The sequence below is a fragment of the Hemiscyllium ocellatum genome, chromosome 9 (assembly GCF_020745735.1).
Source record: "Hemiscyllium ocellatum isolate sHemOce1 chromosome 9, sHemOce1.pat.X.cur, whole genome shotgun sequence".
Taxonomy (NCBI): Eukaryota; Metazoa; Chordata; class Chondrichthyes; order Orectolobiformes; family Hemiscylliidae; genus Hemiscyllium; species Hemiscyllium ocellatum.
Genome location: NC_083409.1, coordinates 102749285 through 102769543, shown reverse-complemented (window position 1 = coordinate 102769543; position 20259 = coordinate 102749285). Strand labels below are relative to the sequence as shown.

At 43.5% G+C, this 20259-nt stretch overlaps 1 protein-coding gene across 3 annotated transcripts in view; it reads right to left on the bottom strand.

The window, feature by feature from the left end:
* Nucleotides 1-2444: 2444 nt before the first annotated feature.
* Nucleotides 2445-20259, bottom strand: part of LOC132819185 (calcium-activated chloride channel regulator 1-like) — a 55233-nt gene continuing 37418 nt past the window's right edge. For 2 of the 3 annotated variants that reach the window (XM_060830622.1, XM_060830624.1), the window contains 4 exons: nucleotides 19064-19325; nucleotides 17416-17583; nucleotides 10876-11103; nucleotides 2445-9184 (listed from right to left, as the gene is read on the bottom strand). In XM_060830622.1, the coding sequence (XP_060686605.1) occupies nucleotides 8787-9184; nucleotides 10876-11103; nucleotides 17416-17583; nucleotides 19064-19325 (1056 nt within the window). In that variant the 3' untranslated portion in view covers nucleotides 2445-8786. The remainder of the gene's footprint in view (nucleotides 9185-10875; nucleotides 11104-17415; nucleotides 17584-19063; nucleotides 19326-20259) is intronic. The other variant, XM_060830623.1, reaches the window with a different exon arrangement.

Genomic DNA, 20259 nt, shown 5'->3' with positions numbered 1-20259 from the left:
AATGCTTGCCTAATACCATCGAGATAAGCCTCATCCAATTTAGAACTTCAACTTTTAGACTTAGTCTATCCTTTTCCGTCACTATTTTAAAACTAATAGAATTATTGTCGCTGGCCCCAAAGTCCACTCCATCTAAACCCTTAACACTATGGCACTCTCAGTCTATACTTGGAAAGTTAAAATCCCCTGCCATTACCACAGTGGTATTCACACAGATAACTGAAATCTCCTTACGAAACTTATTCTCAATTTCCCACAGAGTATTGAGAGTCTATAATACAATCCCAACAAGGTGATCATCCATCTCTTACCTTTGGATTATGGGAGGAAACCAGAGCACCTGGGGGGAATCCACACAGACACGGGGAGAATGTACAAACTCCACACAGTCACCTAAGGCTGGAATCGAACGTGGATCCCTGACACTGTGAGGCAGCAGTGCTAACCACTGAGCCACAGTGCCACATCCGAACATACTCATCGAAGCTCTGCTGACAATGTCGCCTCCACAGCTGCCGCTGAAGACACCGCAAACATCACCCAGAATGTCACTTCCACCCCCAAGGATGTCACCGAAAGCACTGCTTCCACACATGCCCCCAACCGCTGCTATTTACATCACTTCCTCTGGTGATGTCACCAATGATCACATGACCACCACCCCACTCAAGAGACAGTCTCCACCCCAACTCCCAACTCCAGATCTATACTAGGCCCCAGCCCCCAGCCTTGCCAGGTTTTCACCATTCCCCCAGATCTCCCTCTCACTGAGGATAAATGATCACTCCACAGTAAAGGTCTCACCTTCATGGTGCTACACTCCTGGGTCAATGAATTTCATTTGCATTGCAACATACCACTTTACTTCTGCTGCTTCCATGCTTTCAGTCATGGCTCCCACTCCCCCTGCTCTCAGAGAATCCTTCACCTGCCTCAAACATACTCCATCCTCTTGGATACCCCATCATGGTCTCTTACCTGCCCTCGATCTCTTCATCTCCTACTGCCACCATGGCACTGACCGCCTCAGCCTGCCCACCCCTCTCACCTACTCTTCCAACCTCTCACCTTCACAAAGCACAGCGCTCCACTCCCTCCACTCCAACCCCAACCTCATCATTAAACCAGTGGACAAGGGGGTACGCAGTGGTAGTTTGGGGCACTGATCCCTACACCGCTGAAGCCAGGTGCCAACTCACAGATACCTCCTCCTACTGCCCCTTCGACCATGACCTTGCCTTCCAGACCATCCCCAGTCTCATTGCCTGAGGGGATTTTCCATCCACAGCCTTGAACCTCATTATTCTGCAACCCTGCACTACCTCTTACCCAAAATTCATAAACCTGACTGCCTCGGTCAACCTATTGTCTCTATCTGCTCCAGCCCCACCGAACTTATCTCCCCATATCTTGACATCACCCTGTTCCCCTTTGTCCACACATACATTTGGAACACCACCCACTCCCTCCATCATCCTCTGCCATTTCCGCCACCTACATTCAGACCCCACCATCAGAGATGTATTTCCCTTCCCACCCCTATCTGCATTCCACAGAGACCATTCACACCATGACTCCCTCATTGTATCCATGACCCCACCAACCCACCCTCCACTTGCTGCTGCAAGAGATGTAAAACCTGTAGGCATACCTCCCCCCCTCACCTGGATCCAAGGCTCTAAAGGATCCGTTCATATCCAGCAGAAATTTTCCTGCACAACCAAACACCTCACCTATTGTGTCCATTGCTCTCGATGTAGTCTCCTCTACATCAGCGACACAGAAAGCCAACTCGCGGAACATTTCAGGGAACTTGTCTGGGACACATGTACCCAACAACCCCACTGCCTGTGGCTGACCACTTCAACTCCCCCTCCTACTCCACCAGAGACAGGCAAGTCCTGGGCCTCCTCCACTGCCAAATCCAGCCACCATATGATGAGAGGAAGAGCGCTTTTTCTTCTGCCTTGGAACCCTTCAATCACATGACATCGACATCATTTTTCCCAGCTTTTGAATTTCCCCATCTCCCACATCATCCTAGATCCAACCCTCCAACCCTTGACCTGCTCCATCTGTCCATCTTCCTTCCACCCTCCCCACAGACCTATCAACCGTTCCTGCACCCACCTATCGTCTTCCCAGCTACTTTCCCCCAGCCCCATCCCCATCCTCCTATTTATCACTCAGCCCGCTTCCCCAACATTCCTGATGAAGGGCTTATGTCCAAAATGTCAACTCTCCTGCTCCTCGGATGCTGCTTGTCCCCAGCGCCAACTCTATAATCTGGTGTCATGTGCTTTTGACTTTAAACCTGGCCAGTCATGAAAGATTGCTCTTTTAGATCATCATTTCACAATGTAACATAATGTGATGGCAGGAAGAAAGTTGATACATAAAAGGATGAAGAGCCTGTGGTTTACATGTCTTTGTTGAATGGCTATAATAGAATTTGGTGTACATCAAAGACATCTTAAAATATACCAAAACATTTTTCACTGCATAAAGACAGAATATTATTTTATAGGAAAAACTCAGCATGTATAACAGTATCTGCAGAGAGAAATTAGATTTAACATTTCAGGTTGAATGACCCTTCCTCAGTACAGTTACAACACTTGAAAGACATCTGAATGGGTACAGAAATGGGAAGGGTTTACAGGGTCATGGGCCAAATGCTTGCAAACGGTACTAGATTAATTTAGAATATCAGGTTGGAATAAATAGGTCACTGGTTCTGAAACATTAACTCTGATTTCTCTCCACAGATGCTGCCAGACCTACTGAGTTTTTCCAGCAATTTCTGTTTCTGATTTACAACATCCATATTTTTTTTCTATTTCTATAGCATAATAAAGCAAACATTTGACAATAAGACTTCCTGATGAAGTGTCAAACTGATAAATATAATGTAGTTATTTCATATGTTTACGCACTGATTGAACTCACGTTGGTACTTTCTCCAGGATCCCCACAGTCCTGTCTCCGCATGTTTAGACCAGGCACCCACAGCCCACACTAGGTAAGGTCTTGGAGTGAGAATCTCAGCCTGGGATCCAACAGCAAGGAGGGAGGGAGTGAGGCCAATCCTCCACACTGCCAAGAATCCTGTTTTTAACCCTGTATTCAGCATTCAAATTCGACCTTCCAAAATGAATCACTTCACATTTATCCAGGTTGAACTCCGTGTGCCACTTCTCAGCCCAGCTCTGCATCCTGTCAATGTCGTGTTGTAACCTGCAACAGCCTTCAAGACTATCTACAACGCCATCTATCTTTGTGATAGTGGCAAACTTACTAACACAACCTTCCATTACTTCATCCAAGTCATTTATAAAAACTACAAAGAGTAGAGGCCCAAGATCAGATCCCTGCAGGACGCCACTGGTCACTGACCTCCAGGCGGAATACTTTCTAACCACTGCCCCTCACTGTCTTCTTTTGGCCAGCTAATCATGCATCCAGACAGCCACATTTCTCTGTATCCCATACCTCCTAATTTTCTGAATGAGCCTACTGTACGGAACCTTATCAAACGCCTTACTGAAATCCATATACACCACATCCACTACTCCACCTTCGTCAACTTATCCCATCACATCCTCAAAGAACCCCATAAGGCTTGTGAGGCATGACCTGACCCACACAAAGCCATGTATATTGATCCCTCAAAGTTGCCACCCAAGTTGGTTGGGTTGTTAGAAGGCATCTGGAGTTTTGGTTTACATTACCAGGGGTATTGAGTTTAAGAGTCGGGAGGTTTTGCTGCAAATTTATAAAATCCTAGTTAGACCACACTTGCAATACTGTGTCCAGTTCTGGTCGCCTCATTACAGGAAGATTGCAGATGCTTCAGAGAGGATGCAGAGGAGATTTACCAAGATGCTGCCTGGATTGGAGGGCTTATCTTATGAAGAGAGGTTGAGTAAGCTAGGGCTTTTCTCGTTGGAGAGAAGACAGAAGAGAGATGACTTGACAGAGGTGTACAAGGTAATGAGAGGCATAGATAGAGTAGATAGCCAGAGACTATTCCCCAGGGCAGAAATGGCTATCACGAGGGGTATAATTTTAAAGTGATTGGAAGAAGGTATAGGGGAGATGTCAGAGGTAGGTTCTTTACACAGAGAGTGCTGGGTGTGTGGAATACACAGCCAGCGGTGGTAATAGAGTCAGAGACATTAGGGACATGGACATCAGTAAATTGAGGGATGTGTAGGTTAAGTTGATCTCAGATTATGATAAATGATCTGCACAACATTGTGGACAGAAGGGCCTGTACTGTGCTGGACTGTTCTATGTTCTAGTTAAAATGAAGGACAAATGATAAATACTGGATGTAGCATGTTTGGGTTTTAAGAATGCATATGACAATTAACCACATGTTAGGCTACTTAATAAAATAGAGCCCATGGTGTTGGAGATAGTACATTAGCATGGATAGAGGGTTTGCTTGAAAAGATGGAGTTGGCATCAGGGGTACATTTTCAGGTTGGCAACCCGTAATGAGTGGAGTGTGACAAGAGTCCGTGTTGTTACCGCAATGATTCACAATATATATTGATGACCTGGATGAGGAAGATGAATGTACTACCACCCAGTTTGTGACTGACACAAAAATATAGGTGGGAGGATGAGTGGTGGGTATGATGGAGAGTCTGCAGAGCGATACAGTCAGGTTAAGTGAATGGACAAAAACTCAGCATATAAAGTGGGAAAATATGAAGTTATGCACTTTGGCAGGAAGGATAGTGGAGTTAAATATTATTAAAATGAAGATAGACTGCAGAAAGACTCAGAACAGAGGGATTTGAAATCTTCATCCATGAAGCACAAAAGGCTCACATCCAAGTTGAGAAAGTAAAGGGGACACAAATAGAATGTTGGCCTTTATTTCAAAGGAAATAGAGTATGAATGTTTCTAATTGCCAACTTCTGAAGTTCAAACTCTTTCTACTTCTCTTTCTACTGCTTGGGCCTTTGTCTCTTCTTTTTCCTCTGCTTTTAATTGCAATTAAAACTGTTTTGTTTTCCTACCTCTTTCTTTTTGTTCTGTCAGGGCTATTCTTCCCTTTGCTTTTGCCTCTAATTCAGGCTGTTTTATTTGCAAATGAATTTTAGCCATTTCCAAAGATTCTGCTGGCATTTCCGAAAATTATAAGTGTCGAGCTATTGCTGCAATTCCCTCCAATATTCGCACGGACTGGGGCAACCCGACCTCCAGCTTGTTTGCCAAGTCCAACAGCTTTGCCTTGCTCACTTTGTGTAAAACTCCCAAAGTCACTTCTTCCACCCCCAGAAAACTCTTAGTGAGTGAAAGAGCCATTACTACAAAAGGCACTCTTTGTTTCAATCCGCCGAATTCAATACCCAAAATAAAAGACACCAGCCATAACCACTTGCAGCCTTTTAATTCCAATAATCCTAAACCCTCCTTGGGAATTATCGATTTTGATCATGACAAGAGTCCCCAGTTTACAATACGTCAGAACAGACTTCCTCAAAAATATTTTACGAACATAAAATAAACCATTGTACCCTGAAGGTTGCTGCACAGGTGGATAGAGTGGTCAAGAAGGCATATAGTATGCTTGCCTTCATTGGACGGGGTATTGAGTATAAGAGCTGGCAAGTCATGTTAACATTGTACAAGACATTGGATCGGCTGCATTTAGAATATTGTGTACAATTCTGGACGCCACATTACCAAAAGGATGTGGACATTTTGGAGAGGGTGCAGAGAAGGTTTACGAGGATGTTGCCTGGTATGGAAGGTGCTAGCTATGAAGAGGGGTTGAGTAAGTTAGGTTTATTTTCATTAGCAAAAAAGGAGATTGAGGGGGGGGACCTGATTGAGGTTTACAAAATCATGAAGGGTGTAGACAGGGTGGATAGAGATAAGTTTTTTTCCAGGGTGAAGGATTCAATAACAAGAGGTCATGCTTTCAAGGTGAGAGGTGGAAAGTTTAAGGGGAATACATGTGGCAAGTACTTCACATAGAGGGTGGTGGGTGTCTGGAACGTGTTAACAGAAGAGGTGGTAGAGGCAAGGCATGATAGATTCATTTAAAATGCATCTGGACAGATACATGAGTAGGTGGGGAGCAGAAGGATGCAAATGCTTAGTAATTGACCGACAGGTTTAGACAGTACATTTGGATTGGCTCAGGCTTGGAGGGCTGAAGGGGTTGTTCCTGGGCTGTAAATTTTCTTTGTTCTTTGTTCTAGACTCTAACCTTTTCTTGTTGTAAAGGCAAATGTCAAGTGTCTCACATGCGATACAACTGGTCAAACTACTCAACATTGAGCAATTATAAACACTGAAGTTAAAGTACAGCCAAAGAAAGAGGAATTGAGAATAACTTAACTCTATTGGAAACTTATCAGAATAATAGACACAGTAACAATTACTAATTAACTGTTCCAATATGACACCATATTGTTCCAAACACACCCCTTAGCAAAAAAGAAATTTCAGACAAAGTCTCACATCCATTTCTCCAAACCAGGGGGAAAAAAAAATCAAGAGAAGATTGAGAGAGAGTAGCAGCCAAGAGACATTCATTGAAGCTTCCAATGCTTTTGACACCCCAATATCTTCTGATGTTACTGACAAAACTGAGTTCTAGACATCTGGACCTGTGAGAGCTGGCCATACATATTCAAGATTTTTTTTAAAAAGGCCAACGCCTCCCAATCTGTTTACTTGGTCTTCAGCAGCAAATTTGGTACATTTACCTTATTTGCTCGTTTCAAACAAAAACAGAACAAAATAACTTCTTAAAGTGTCAGCATTGTCACACGTGTGAGTATATGAAAGGTTGGGTATGTTACTTTTACAGTTCAGATAATGTGAGAAATAAATGGTCATCTGTTCTTTTGATTTAATCTAACAAGGTTCCATGTATGTGTTTTGAAGTTAGAAAGAGATGAAACACTGTATCTCTGAAGTTCCTTTATTGGTCAGAGTATTGAGTACAGGAGTTTGGAGGTCATTTTCTGGCTTTACAGGACTTTGGTGAGGCCACTGTTGGAATATTGCATGCAGTTCTGGTCTCCTTCCTATCGGAAAGATGTTGTGAAACTTGAAAGGGTTCAGAAAAGATTTACAAAGATGTTACCAGAGTTGGAGGATTTGAGCTGTAGAGAGAGGTCGAATAGGCTAGGTCTTTTTTCCCTGGATTGTTGGAGGCTGAGGGATGACCTTATAGAGGTTTATAAAATCATGACGGGCATGGTTAGGATAAATAAACAAACTCTTTTCCCTGGGATGGTGGAGTCCAGAACTAGAAGGTATAGGTTTAGGGGGAGAGGGGAAAAATATAAAAGAGACCTGAGAGGCAACTTTTTCACTCAGATGATGATACGTGAATGGAATGAGCTGCTAGAAGAAGTGGTGGGAGGCGAGTACAATTGCAACATGTAAAAGTCATCTGGATGGGTATATGACTAGGAAGGGTTTGGAGGAATATGGGACAGGTGCTGACAGGTGGGACTAGATTGGGTTGGGGATCTGGTTGGCATGGACGAGTTGGACCGAAGGGTCTGTTTCCATGCTGTACATCTCTATGATGCTATGATTCTATGACTCTAAGTTGCAATCAGCCAAGAGGTGAGAAAAGGGAGAAATTCTCCCACATCTCTCTCCATCTCGAACACTAAACATAATTATTTCACAGGACTCCTATCATTCCCAAATTCCTAACTCATCCACAAAGCTCCACCTTTGCTGTCAGGTCATCAGTGATGTTTAACCTTGCTTTCTGGCTCAGCCAATCAGAATCCCTTTATTGCTGCTGTTCTCTTTTCTTCCCTTATACATTTCCTCACCATCTCACCAACTGGATGGTCAACCAGCTAAGCAAGAAACAAAGAATTGTGGAATTCTGAAACAGAAAGAGGAATTGCTGGAGAACCTCAGCAGATCTGGCAGCATCTGTGGAGTGAGAAAAACAGAGTTAATGTTTCAGGTCCAGCGACACTTCTTCAGATTCTGAAACGCAAGTTCTGTTTCTGTCTCCACAGATGCTGCCAGACCTGCTGAAGTTCTCCAGCAATTCCTGTTTTAGTGTCAATCATCTAATCCCTCCATTCATGGTTGAACTTCGCTTTTGATGCATATTTCCATTTGAGATCCTTGTTGATATTCTTATATTAAAGGAGCCAATTGGATGGCCTACTTTGTGGGTGGCACAGTGGATCAATGGTTAGCACTGCTGCCTCATAGCGCCAGAGTCCCGGGTTCAATTCCCGCCTCAGGCGACTGACTGTGTGGAGTTTGCACATTCTCCCCGTGTCTGCGTGGGTTTCCTTCAGGTGCTACGGTTTCCTCTCACAGTCCAAAAAAATGTGCAGGTTAGGTGAATTGGCCTTGTTAGGTGAAGGGGTAAATGTAGGGGAATGAGTCCGGGTGGGTTGAGCTTCAGCGGGTCGTTGTGGACTTGTTGGGCTGAAGGGCTTGTTTCCACATTGTAAGTAATCTACTCTGTATCTCTGGACTGTGGCCCTGGTTCTGGACTACCTAGATGTCAGGAACATCCTTCCTGTATTTATCCATTCAGCTTCCTATCTCTTCCAAGCCAATAATGAGGAAAGGTGCATCACAACATTGGTCAAAAAGCTGTGAAATCCCTGGAAAATAGCATGAACATTGGAGATATACCATGGACATTCATGGACTAGAACCTTTCAGCATGAAATCTTTATAACATACAGTGTAATCTGATTGAGTGTTTGAATAATTAGACCAATTAATTGCATGCTACCAACTCATTCCTCCAGCAAGGATATTAAACTAGTGCAAAAGTTCTACTTATGCATTTTTTCTGAACCAGGTAATTGACAATCCCAATGATCAAACACACCAGAATTGCAACAACAATCATAATCCAAATCACCTTCCATACACTACTGCCTTTTGGGTGCTCAACCAGAGGTGCAGGTACAAAGACATAAACCTTGGCCACATTAGACATTTCAGATGACTGTTCCTGTTTATCATAGGCGCAGAGAGCGAAGTAGAGCGTTGTCCCGTTTTGCAGTTCCGTGTTTTCGGGAACAAATGTGAATGTTTCCCTTGAGCCAAATGGACGTGGATTCAAGTTGGTGAGGTTAACCAGGGCAGCTGCTGTGAAGTTGTCCCGTAGCTGGAGGAGGTGGTCACTCTTTCTCATCTCATAGCGGGACACTATGAAAAGGAGAAATGAAAGAAGAGAGAAAAGAAATGAATACGTTCCTATCTAAACTGAACAATGGTGATTTTCTAAACCAAGGTAAAGGGTGGAACCTGGAAGAAACAACGGGGTCTTGGTTTGTGGCAGGAGAGCAGAGCAACCCGGTCAGGAAAGCAGTTTTCAGTGGGTCTACGGGCTATCCATTCTTGTGGGCGGCATGGTGGCATAGTGGCTAGCACTGCTGACTCACAGCGCCTGAGACCCGGGTTCAATTCCCGACTCAGGCGACTGACTGTGTGGAGTTTGCACGTTCTCCCCGTGTCTGCGTGGGTTTCCTCCGGGTGCTCCGGTTTCCTCCCACAGTCCAAAGATGTGCGGGTCAGGTGAATTGGCCATGCTAAATTGCCCATAGTGTTAGGTAAGGGGTAAATATAGGGGTATGGGTGGGTTGTGCTTCGGCGGGTCGGTGTGGACTTGTTGGGCCGAAGGGCCTGTTTCCAAACTGTAAGTAATCTAATCTAAAAACCCATGCTTTATCTCATTTTGGAAAAGTGCACCACATCTAATGCCAGTCAGGCACTGGGCAAGTCTGTCATGAGCCAGGATTGGGGAGTTTTTTTGGGGGGAAAGGTTTTGTGCGCTGGAAAAAAACCCACCTTCTGAGAGCTGCTGGCCAATTTATCGATATTGCTCAGTGACACTTGGGAACCATTGGCTGCTGCTGGCACTGCATACACCTGAGGGCCAATGAAGGACCCAGGTAAGTGATGGCAGGAAGTGGGTTGCTGGATGTTGGGTTGTTGGGTGGGAGAGCTGGAAAGTTTGAACTCAAGCTGAGGGAGTGAGGGGTGCAATGGCAAGGGTGGCTGCCAGTGGACAGCACCCCCCTCCCATCATAAACCCTTAATGCTGTGTCCATTTCAGAATCGTTGAAAGAGGGAACCCCCTCAAGAAAGCTTCAAGCCAATATGCCAGGCTTTGCTTCTTGTGCCCTCTGCAATGGGGTCCCTCCCCCACCACTGGATTAATACGAGCAGCAGCAGAATGTAGTTGTAAGTGGGTATTGCCCACTTAAGCGGCTCAAATAGTGGAATACTATCATTGTGGAGCTTTACCATTCATGTGAAAACAGCGCATTGTTACATTAAAACACAAACCTCACAATTTATTGATTAAAGTAGAACACAATCAATGAGTCATCATAGAATCCCTACAGTGCAGAAACAGGCCTTTCAGCCCAGCAAGCCCATACTGACCCTTTGAAAAGTATCCCACCCAGACCCATTCCTCTACATTTCCCACTGACTAATGCACCTAACCCACCCTGAACACTATGGGCAATTTAGCATGGCCAATTCACCTCTGCAGCAAATCTTTGGATTGTGGGAAGAAATCAGAGCATCCAGACAAAACCCACATAGATACAAGGAGAATGTGTGCAAACTCCACACAGACACTCGCCCCTGGCTGGAATCGAACCCAGGTCCTTAGCAATGTAAAGTAGTAGTGCTCACGACTAAGCTACCATGCCACATCTAAATTCACCATCTCACTATGACCTGACATGGTTCCTCTCTTCCTCTGTTGGGTGCATTTTGTCTGTATAGAATATCTCCACTGTTCATCAACATGCACCAACAATCTATTTAATTCAGTCCCAAACAGGAAATATCCATATAAGTAGCCAATGTTTTGCAACAATTACCTGCTCCCTCATCATAGTCCTCTCCTGGTGCAGTCCATTCCAACACAACTTTGTTTTGAGCTAATGTTGCTTGTAGGTCTGTGATTTTACACGGTGGAATGTCAACATTGAGTGTTCCTTCAGCAACTGAAATGGCTCCTCCTGATTTGACCCTGTTGAAATCTCCTATGTCAGCTTCAAGATCATCCACATTGACTGAAGGTTTTGGTGGATTTAGTTTAATTTTGCCTGCATGATGAGGAAGACACATATCTTAATTAGACCAAAACCACCACAGACTTAATGAGCATGACTGTTTCACCTTGATCTGGGGACTTGCCTCCAATTTCCCACAGGACATATTTCTGGCCTTGTCTACCTGTGTGAGGGGATAGGTGTGCAGAACCTCATACAAACACAGAGAATGTGGGAGAAACACAGGAACTCATGCAGTATTTGTAGAGAGAGAAACAAAATTAATGTTTCAAGTCTGATATTAGACATGAAACAAGTCTTTTTCTGTCTCCACAGATATAACCTGACCGGCTGTATTTCACCTGCACTTTATCTTTTAATTCCAAAGCTTCTCAGTGAAGAAATTTTGCTTCAACTCAGTCCAAAATGGCCAACAACTCATCCTGAGCCAATGATCTGTACTTGTAGATTCCCTGACCAGGGGAATCATCTCCCCACTATCTCCAACACTATCAAGCAGCTTGATATGATGAGTAGTTATCGCCTGAACAATTAGGCTGACATTTCTCTTTCCAGAGCAGCTTCCTGACCTGCAGCATGGTTCCGGCATTTTCTGGTTTTATTTCTGCCTCTTGTTTCAATTTGAATTTTGCCTCTTTGAGTTAGTTTCTTTTTGTTCAAACTGTTGTTTCTCTCTGATCATGAATTTGCTCTTTTTATCATCTTGTTTTATTCTGAGTCTCTACCCAAACAGTTTTGTTCAAACTCTCTTCTCTCCTCTGGTTTTGGTCTAAAATTTAGTAATGATTAATGTTTTGCTGATTGGGCTTAAAGGTGTGATCACCTCCTTGGAAAAGGAACAAACACATGAACATCATGGATTGTTCTGTGGGGCAAATGCAGCATGAGGAAAAGGTTTTTATAATGCAGTAAATGTTTAGGTGGATTGTATTGTTTGAGAACCGATAAAACAAATATGACACCTAAGATACTGTAATGAAAGGTGTGTAATTTTTATATATATATATATATATACACACACACACACATATGTAATAACTTCAATACTCGTTTGCTTGGACAGAACTTGAGTAATGGGATAAAGGCAAAATTGAATATAAGCATAGGCAAGTTATGCTCCAGCTTCGTAGAAGTTTAGTCAGGCTGCCCTTGGAATTTGTGTACTGGAAGGATGTGGATGTTTTAGAGAGCGGAGAGAAAAGGTTTACCAGAGTTGATCGAGACATTGCTATGGAAAATATATTCATTCATATTTATTGACAGGTAACAGCCAGTTCTGTTAAATTGTTAACCAAGTGGGTTGTCTCTAATTGGTCAGGCCCTGAGAAATTAACCAATGACCGGCTGTCACCTACTTGTTGAGTTGCAGTAGGAGCAGAGTGTGTACATGTAATTTCTGTCTGTCAAGGGCCTGGTGTGTTATAACATGGAACTTCCAGCCCACACAAGGGCACCACTCTGTGAGCCTGATGGACTACCTTAAACCAATTGTCGGCATAATTCCTCACACTCTTATCCAGCAAATGTAGCCCAAACTTACATCTGATGTCAGATACTGTCTTTTTGGTTTGATGTCAGTATGTATTTGTTGGTGAACACCTTTTGTGTTATTACTGCACAGTAAGAAAGGAAAACAGATAGCTTCACTTCTTGCTCAAATTTTTGAGATTGGACGACAATTGCTGGATAATTCTGAGTGTGCCTGGAATTACATTGACAATGGATTTAAGGCAGTCAGCTAAACCAAAGCAAAAAACAATGAAGGCAGATTTCATTCTGGGATCTGACTTGTCTCATGGGCCCCACAGCTATCATAGAGCTAGGGTTAGTTTTAATTTTAAACTGTAATGTATGAAGAGCTTACAATGATGCCTGCCCAAGGGCCAACACATAATTATCAAACGGAATAAACTAGGTGGCATTATGAAATTATTTTACATTGAGTTAGAGTTACTGATGGGAATTTGAGGAGGCAACAGTGATTTCAACTATTGGTATCAACATGCATGACCTCAGTGCCACATCTTTTCAAGAATACTCAATGTATCTTGCACAAATTGGGCATTTACCAAGTCGGCCTTAGTCCAGGATGAAGGACCCTGAGAGGGGTGGGAAGGGTGTGAGCATGGAGCTGCCAGCCAATCAGAGCGGAGTTGCTCCTTTTGATTCAGCCATGCCAGGAGCTAGGTGGTGGCTGTTGCCGATATAAACGAGGCTTTGAATAAAAAATGAACCTAGGAATATAGGTGAATGATGGTGGAAAAGGAAGAAGGACGGTAAGTGGGTTAGGAGAGTTGGCAGAAAGTGGAGAAAGATTGGCTGTCAGCAGTCTACCCCCTTCCTAGCCTTTGGCGCCTCGTTCAAGGGCTGAGTGATTTTGAAAGAGAGCCTATCCCCAGATGCCTGCGAGTAAACCCACGAGGGTTTGCATGGTGGCTTCCCCACTTGGTGAGTATTCTGTCCACCTTTCTGTTTAACACCAATGGTGGTGGGACATTGCTCTTAGGTGAACATCAAGGCCTCAAGAGCAGTATCGAAATGCCATCCTGCCATGGATTTACCAGGCTGGAGGTGAGAAGGTGGTGGCAGAAGCCCTCCTGGGGGAAGGCACAAGATTTTGACCATTGCGTTAAAACACAGTGAAGAACGACATGCAGCAGTAGAAGGCAATCTTTTATCATAGTAAGGAAGGGGTCAGTAAACCCATAAGTGTTTACGTTTCCCATACCCCATTGTCCAACACCTTCATTTTGCTTTTCATGGACTGTAAAGGCTGGGAGAATCTTCTGCAATGAATATTGCGAAAGTTTAGGCATTATGTGAAGTACCATTCCAGCCACAGTAGGAATAGAAACAGATAGCACTCAAAGGATATGGAGAGCTCACAACTCAGTGGTTTTTCACACCATAAACCCATACATCATTGCCAAGGCATTCTTGCACATGAGAATCATTGAGTCCTACAGCACAGAAACAGGTCCTTTAGCCGAAACTGGTCTATGACAGCCAAAATGCCCATCCACGTCAACCCTGCACTTGGTCCATATTCTTCTAAACCTTTCTTATTCATGTATTTGTTCAAATGCCTTTTAGATGTTGTTAATGTACCTGCCTCAACCACTTCTGCTGGCAGCTTATTCCGTATGTGTACCATCCTCTGCGTAAAAACTTTGCCCCTTAGATTCCCTTTTAATTCATCACCTCTAAATTTAAACTGATGCCCTCTCGTGCTCGATTCCCTAAACCTGAGAAAAAAACTGAGTGCGTTCTCCCTAACCATGCCTCTCATGATCTTATACATGTCCATAAGAGCCCCATTCAGTCTCCTAGACTGTAAAGAAAAAAAGTCCAACTTCTCCAGCCTCTCCCTATAACTCAGACAATTAAGTTCTGGTAACATCCTTGTAAATTTCTTCAGCAGTCTTTGCAGTTTAATAACATCCTTCCTTGAACAAGGTGATCAAACTGAACACCATACCCCAAGTGCAGCCTCAACAGCATCCTGCACAGCTTCAACTTCCCAAAGTCTATATTCAGTGCCCTCACTAATGAAGACCAGTGTGCCAAAAGACTTCTTCACTACCCTGTCTACCTATGACTCCACTTTCAAAGAACGTGCGCCTGAATTCCAAGGTCCCCCTGTTCCACTACACTCTTTAAGGCCCTACCATTCACCATGAAACTCCTACCTTGATTTGACTTACCCAAATGCAAGACCTCACACTTATCTACATTGAACACTATTTGCCTTTTCTCGTCCCACTTCCCCCGATGATCAAGGTCCTGCTGCAGTATCTGGTACCCTTCCTTACTGTACCTAATGCTTCCTGTTTTAGTGTAATCCACAAACTTACTAATCATGCCTTGGACATTCTAATCCAGATCACTGATGTAGATAACAAGCAACAATGGACCCAGTACTGACCCCTGAGGCACTCGACTAATCACAGGCCTCATGTCTGACAAGCACCCTTTCACAATTACCCTCTGCTTCCTACCATCAAGCCAGTTGTGTATCCAGTTTGGTGTTTCCCCTGGATTCCACGCGATCTAACCTTCCAGAGCAGCCTATCAAGTGGAACCTTATCAAAGGCCTTACTGAAATCCATGTAGACTACATCTACCACCCTGCCCTCATTAATCTTCTTGGTCACTTCATCAAAGAGCTCTAACAAATTTGTGAGGCATGATCTCACACACATGCTGATGAATCAAACACTGTCTTTCCAAATGCTGGTATATCTTATCCCTCTGAACCTTCTCAAGTAACTTACCCATCACAGACGTTAAGTTCACTGGTCTATAGTTCCCATGATTTTCTTTGCAGCCCTTCTTGAATAATGGCACTACCCTCCAGCCTTCTGGGACCTCGCTCGTGGCTAACGGTGATGTGGAAAGGTGTAAGGTAGTTGACTTCGGAAAAAGTAACAAGAATGCAGAGTACTGGGTGAATGGTAAACTTCTTGGCAGTGTGGGTGAACAGAGAGATCTCAGTGTCCTGGTGCATAAATCCCTGAAAGTTGCCACCCAGATTGATTGGGTTGTTAAGAGGGCACATGGTGTTTATTGGGAGGGAGACTGAGTTTTGCAGCCATGAGGTCATGCTTCAGCTATATAAGACACTGGGAAGGCCGCATCTGGAGTATTGCGGCAGTTTTGGTAACCGCAATAGGAAAGTTGTGGATGTTTTAGAAATGGTTCAGAGGAGAATTACTCAGATATTGCCTGGTATGGAAAGACAGTCTTATGAGCAAAGGCTGAGGGAACTGAGGCTGTTTTTGTTGGAAAGAAGAAGATTGAGAGGAGACTTAATTGAGATGCACAAATTAACCGGAGGGTTAGATAGGGTGGACAGTGAGAGCCCTTTTCCTCGGATGATGAAGGTGAACATGAGGAGACACACCTTTACATTGAGGAGTAATAAATCTAGGACAGATACTAGGGGGGTAGTTTCTTCACTCAGAGAGTAGTAGGGGCGTGGAACGGCCTTCCTGCAACTGTAGTAGACTCGCCGACGTTAAGGGTATTTAAATGGGTGTTGGACATACATATGGACAATAATGGAATGGGGTAGGTTAGATGGGCATCAGATTATTTTCACAGATTGATGCTCCATTGAGAACCGAAGGGCCTGTGCTGCACTGTGACATTCTATGTTCTGTGTGAAAACTATCTGCCAGGGTCCGTGCAATTTCTTCTCTAACCTGTTTCAGTGTTCTTGGATATATCTGGTAAGGACCAGGCGACTTATCCATTTTCATACTTTCTAATCCATCCAACTCCTCCTCTACTGTGATATGGGTTGTCTCCAAGACATGACCTTAACTTCTCCAAGTTCCCAACTCTTCATGTCTTTCTCCATGGTAAACACAGAGGAGAAATATTCTTTGAAGACTTTGCCCATCTCCTGAGGTTCTACACATAAATGTCCACTTTGGTCTTTGAGAGGCCCGATTTTCTATCTAGTTATTATTTAACCTTTTATATGCTGAAATAACTTCTATGGATTCACCTTAATTTTCTCAGCCAAGGCTATCTCGTGCCCCCTTTCTGCCCTCCTCATTTCCTTCCTCAGTAAGCTCCTGGATCCCCTATTTACCTCCAGAGACTTCCTTGATCCCAGCTCTCTGTACCTGAGCCATACCTCCTCCTTTTTTCTGGTCAAAACCTCAATATCTCTTGTCATCCAGGGTTCCCTGTTCCTGTCAAACTTGCCTTTCACCATCCCAGGAACACATCAACCTTAACCACAGCTATCTCATTTTTAAAGGCCGACCACATACCGGAGGTCCCTTTGCCTGAAAAGAAACTACTTCAACCAACCCCTGCAAACTCCTGCCTAATTCCATCAAAATCTGCCTTGCTCTCATTTACAAATTGAAACTTTTGTCCCCCTCCATCACTATTTTAAAATTAATAGAACTATGGTCACTGGTCCCAAAGTATTCCCCCACTGTCACCTCAGTCACCTATCCTCCCTATTTCCCAAGAATAGGTCGAGTTTTACCCCTTCCGAGTAGGACCCTCCATTTACTGCTTGAGGAAATGCACTTTCTTGAACACACTTAACAAATTCCAGCCCTTCCACATCCTAAACGTTATGGCAGTCCCAGTCTAGGTTGGAAAAATTAAAATCCTCTACTACGACAAGCCTATTTCTCCTGTGAGTCTCCAGGCTCCCTGCATATTTATTCCTCCAATTCCCATTGACTATTTGGGGGCCTACAGTACTACTGCAGGAACATCACCACCCGCTTCTTATTTCTTAGCTCCACCCACAAAGCCTCACTGGATGATTCTTCAGTTATTTCATTTCTATTACTGCTATTGCCAAATGTTGTTTACCATTTTCTGTGTATCCTGGGATGTAAAAGGAATGTCCTCCTGTTTGGATTGCTGTCTTTGCCTTCCCTTCCTTTCCCCACACACGTACTTTAAAGTTGTATCTTCCATATCCAGAATACTTGTAGAAATACTTTGTGTAAATACCATCATTCTTGAAAACATCAGCACCTAAAGGCAAGGTAAGTGCAAAGTCAAATTGATCTGGGAACTCTAAGTTCAAATCCCAATCACTTTGAATTGTTTTGTGAATTGTTACAAATGCAAAATACCTTTTGTTATATGATTTTTTAATACGAATGAAGTTTCAGGAGTTAAAAATTGGTTTTGCGCTGTTTCTCAGCATTCATGAGCTGCTCATTCCAAGTCTGGTGTAGATAGGAAACACTATAATCTCATGCTATGATGTAGAGGAGCCAGTGTTGGACTGGGCTGGACAAAGTTAAAAATCACACTACTACAGGTTGTAGTCCAATAGGTTTATTTGAAAGCACTAGCTTTTGGAGCACAGCTCCACAACCACCTGATGAAGGAGCAGTGTTTCGAAAGCTAGTGCTTCCAAATAAACCTATTGGACTGTAACCTGGCCTTGTGTGATTTTTAACTTAATCTCACACTGCCATCTGATGTACATAGTGGGAACTATGTGTCCACTGCAGTGCTGACTCCCACTGCATTTAAGAGTGTATTGAGTAGGGAAAAGGTGCTGAAGCCAGCCTTTCTGTGGTGGAGTTGTAAAGGAGGAGAGACACCATGGATCTTGAGGGAATGGGGCCATGAGATCCTCAAGACCCATCCTCAAACAGGAGTAGGAGCAAGGAGCCAAGAAGGTTAATGCCTATTGTCTGAATCTGAAGGAGGCAGTATTTTTTAATGTATTCGCTCATGGGATGTGAGCGTCACTGACTGGGCCAGCATTTATTGCCTGCCCCGAGGTGCTATTGAGAAGGTGGTGGTGAGCTGCCTTCTTGAATTGCTGTAGCCCATGTACTGTAAAGTGACACACAATGCCTTTAGGGAGGGAATTCCAGGATTTTAGCCAGTGACAGTGAAGAAATGACGATATATTTCCAAGTGAGGATGGTGAGTGGCTTGGAGTGAAACTCACAGATAGTTGTGTTTTTGCTGCCCAATCCTTCTGGATGAAAGTGTTCATAGGTTTGGAAGGTGCTGTCCGAGAATCTCAGGTGAATTTCTGTGATGCATCTTGTCGATCGTGCACATTGCAGATACTGAGTGTTGGTGGATGAGGGAATGGACGTTTGTAGATGTGATGCCAATGAAGCTGGCTGCTTTGTCCTGAATGGTGTCAAGTGTTATTCAACATAGAAGAGTATTGAATTATCAGTCCATTGGGTGGTTGGGGGTGGGGGGGATGGGAGTGGGGCAGGGGATGGTATGTAGTAAAGTGGCAAAGTATTGCTTGCCCATGTTTGACCTGATGCCATGAGAATTCATGGAGTCCAAAATCAGTGGAATCAAAGCCTATATTCCCTGCGAGCACTGCTTTCAGTGTCAGAACAGTCAACAGGCTTAATTTGTCATACGTTTTGTGTTCTGGACGTTATACTGTAATTGGATATATGTACATATCAGGCACTAACAGTATGAATATACATTCCACTTTATAGAGTCACATCATCAGTCTTACCCAGGCCATCATCAGAAAGTTCCTGTTCAATTGTTGGGCCGGTGGGTTGTTCAATAATAACCGTCACGTTTGCAAACAGGATGGGTGAGAATCCTTGACTGACTTCTGCATAAATTGTCCGACCACCAACCGAATCCTTTTCACTGATGTGCACATCGACCGTGACCAGGGGAACTTTCTCATCTGCTGCTCGGGATGTCATTATGACCCTTATAACCTGTTCACTGCCAGGATTCAGGATAGCATAGTTCCAAGTACCTGCCTGGGATAAAAATACTTATTTTCAACAGCTGGATAAATAAGAGCTTCTGCAAGACCTGAATGCTTTCTCGAAATCCTTCTTTAGAATTTGGGTAATATTGAGCAGAGGTAAAGGGAGACCTTTTACAAATGCCCTCAGTGTCACTTGCTGGGCAAGAGAAAAACAAATGGACGTGGCACCCACTGTGATCAACATTGAATTGTTTAGCACAGTGAATAGGGGATAGATAGGAACAGAAGTTCAATAAGTGAATAATGAAAACCATCATGGAGGGAGTTCAGTGCAGGGAAGTATGAGATAATTCACTCCATTGCCAACAAAAATTGATCTAAATAATTGTGAGAATAGTAGCTGTGGGAATGATCTAAATGGATCACATTGTACTAATGGACAGCTACAAGAATGTTAGCTTTCATTTTGAGGGGCTGGAATATAGTGGTGTGGATGTTATGATCCCAGCGGTGTAATGCTCTGGGAATACTGCATCTGCAGTATCACTTTCTCCAGGAAAGTGGAACAGGTTCTGAAGAAAGGGCATTAGACTCTATTTATCCCTCCACAGATGCTGCCAAACCGTTTGGGTTTCCCAGCAATTACAGTTTTTATATATTTTATATATTGCACAGATTGTTTGTAATGGTCCTGCTGTGATGAGGATTAAATAAGGAGGAAAAGTTTTTCATAAACTGAGATGGTTTTACTATAACTATAAACAATTTAGGGTGATTTAATCAGAGTGTTTATGGTAATTAGAGAATTTTATTGCCCTTATTGGGAGCATCCAGACAAGATGAGGGAACAGCTGTAGAGGTTGAAGTGAGGAAACAAACAAGAACTAATTGAAAATTAGAAGTTGGATTTGCTGCTTCAATAAATTTTCAACACTGAGAACAATGAACATTGAAAGTCAAATATATCAAGGGGTTGGTACCAA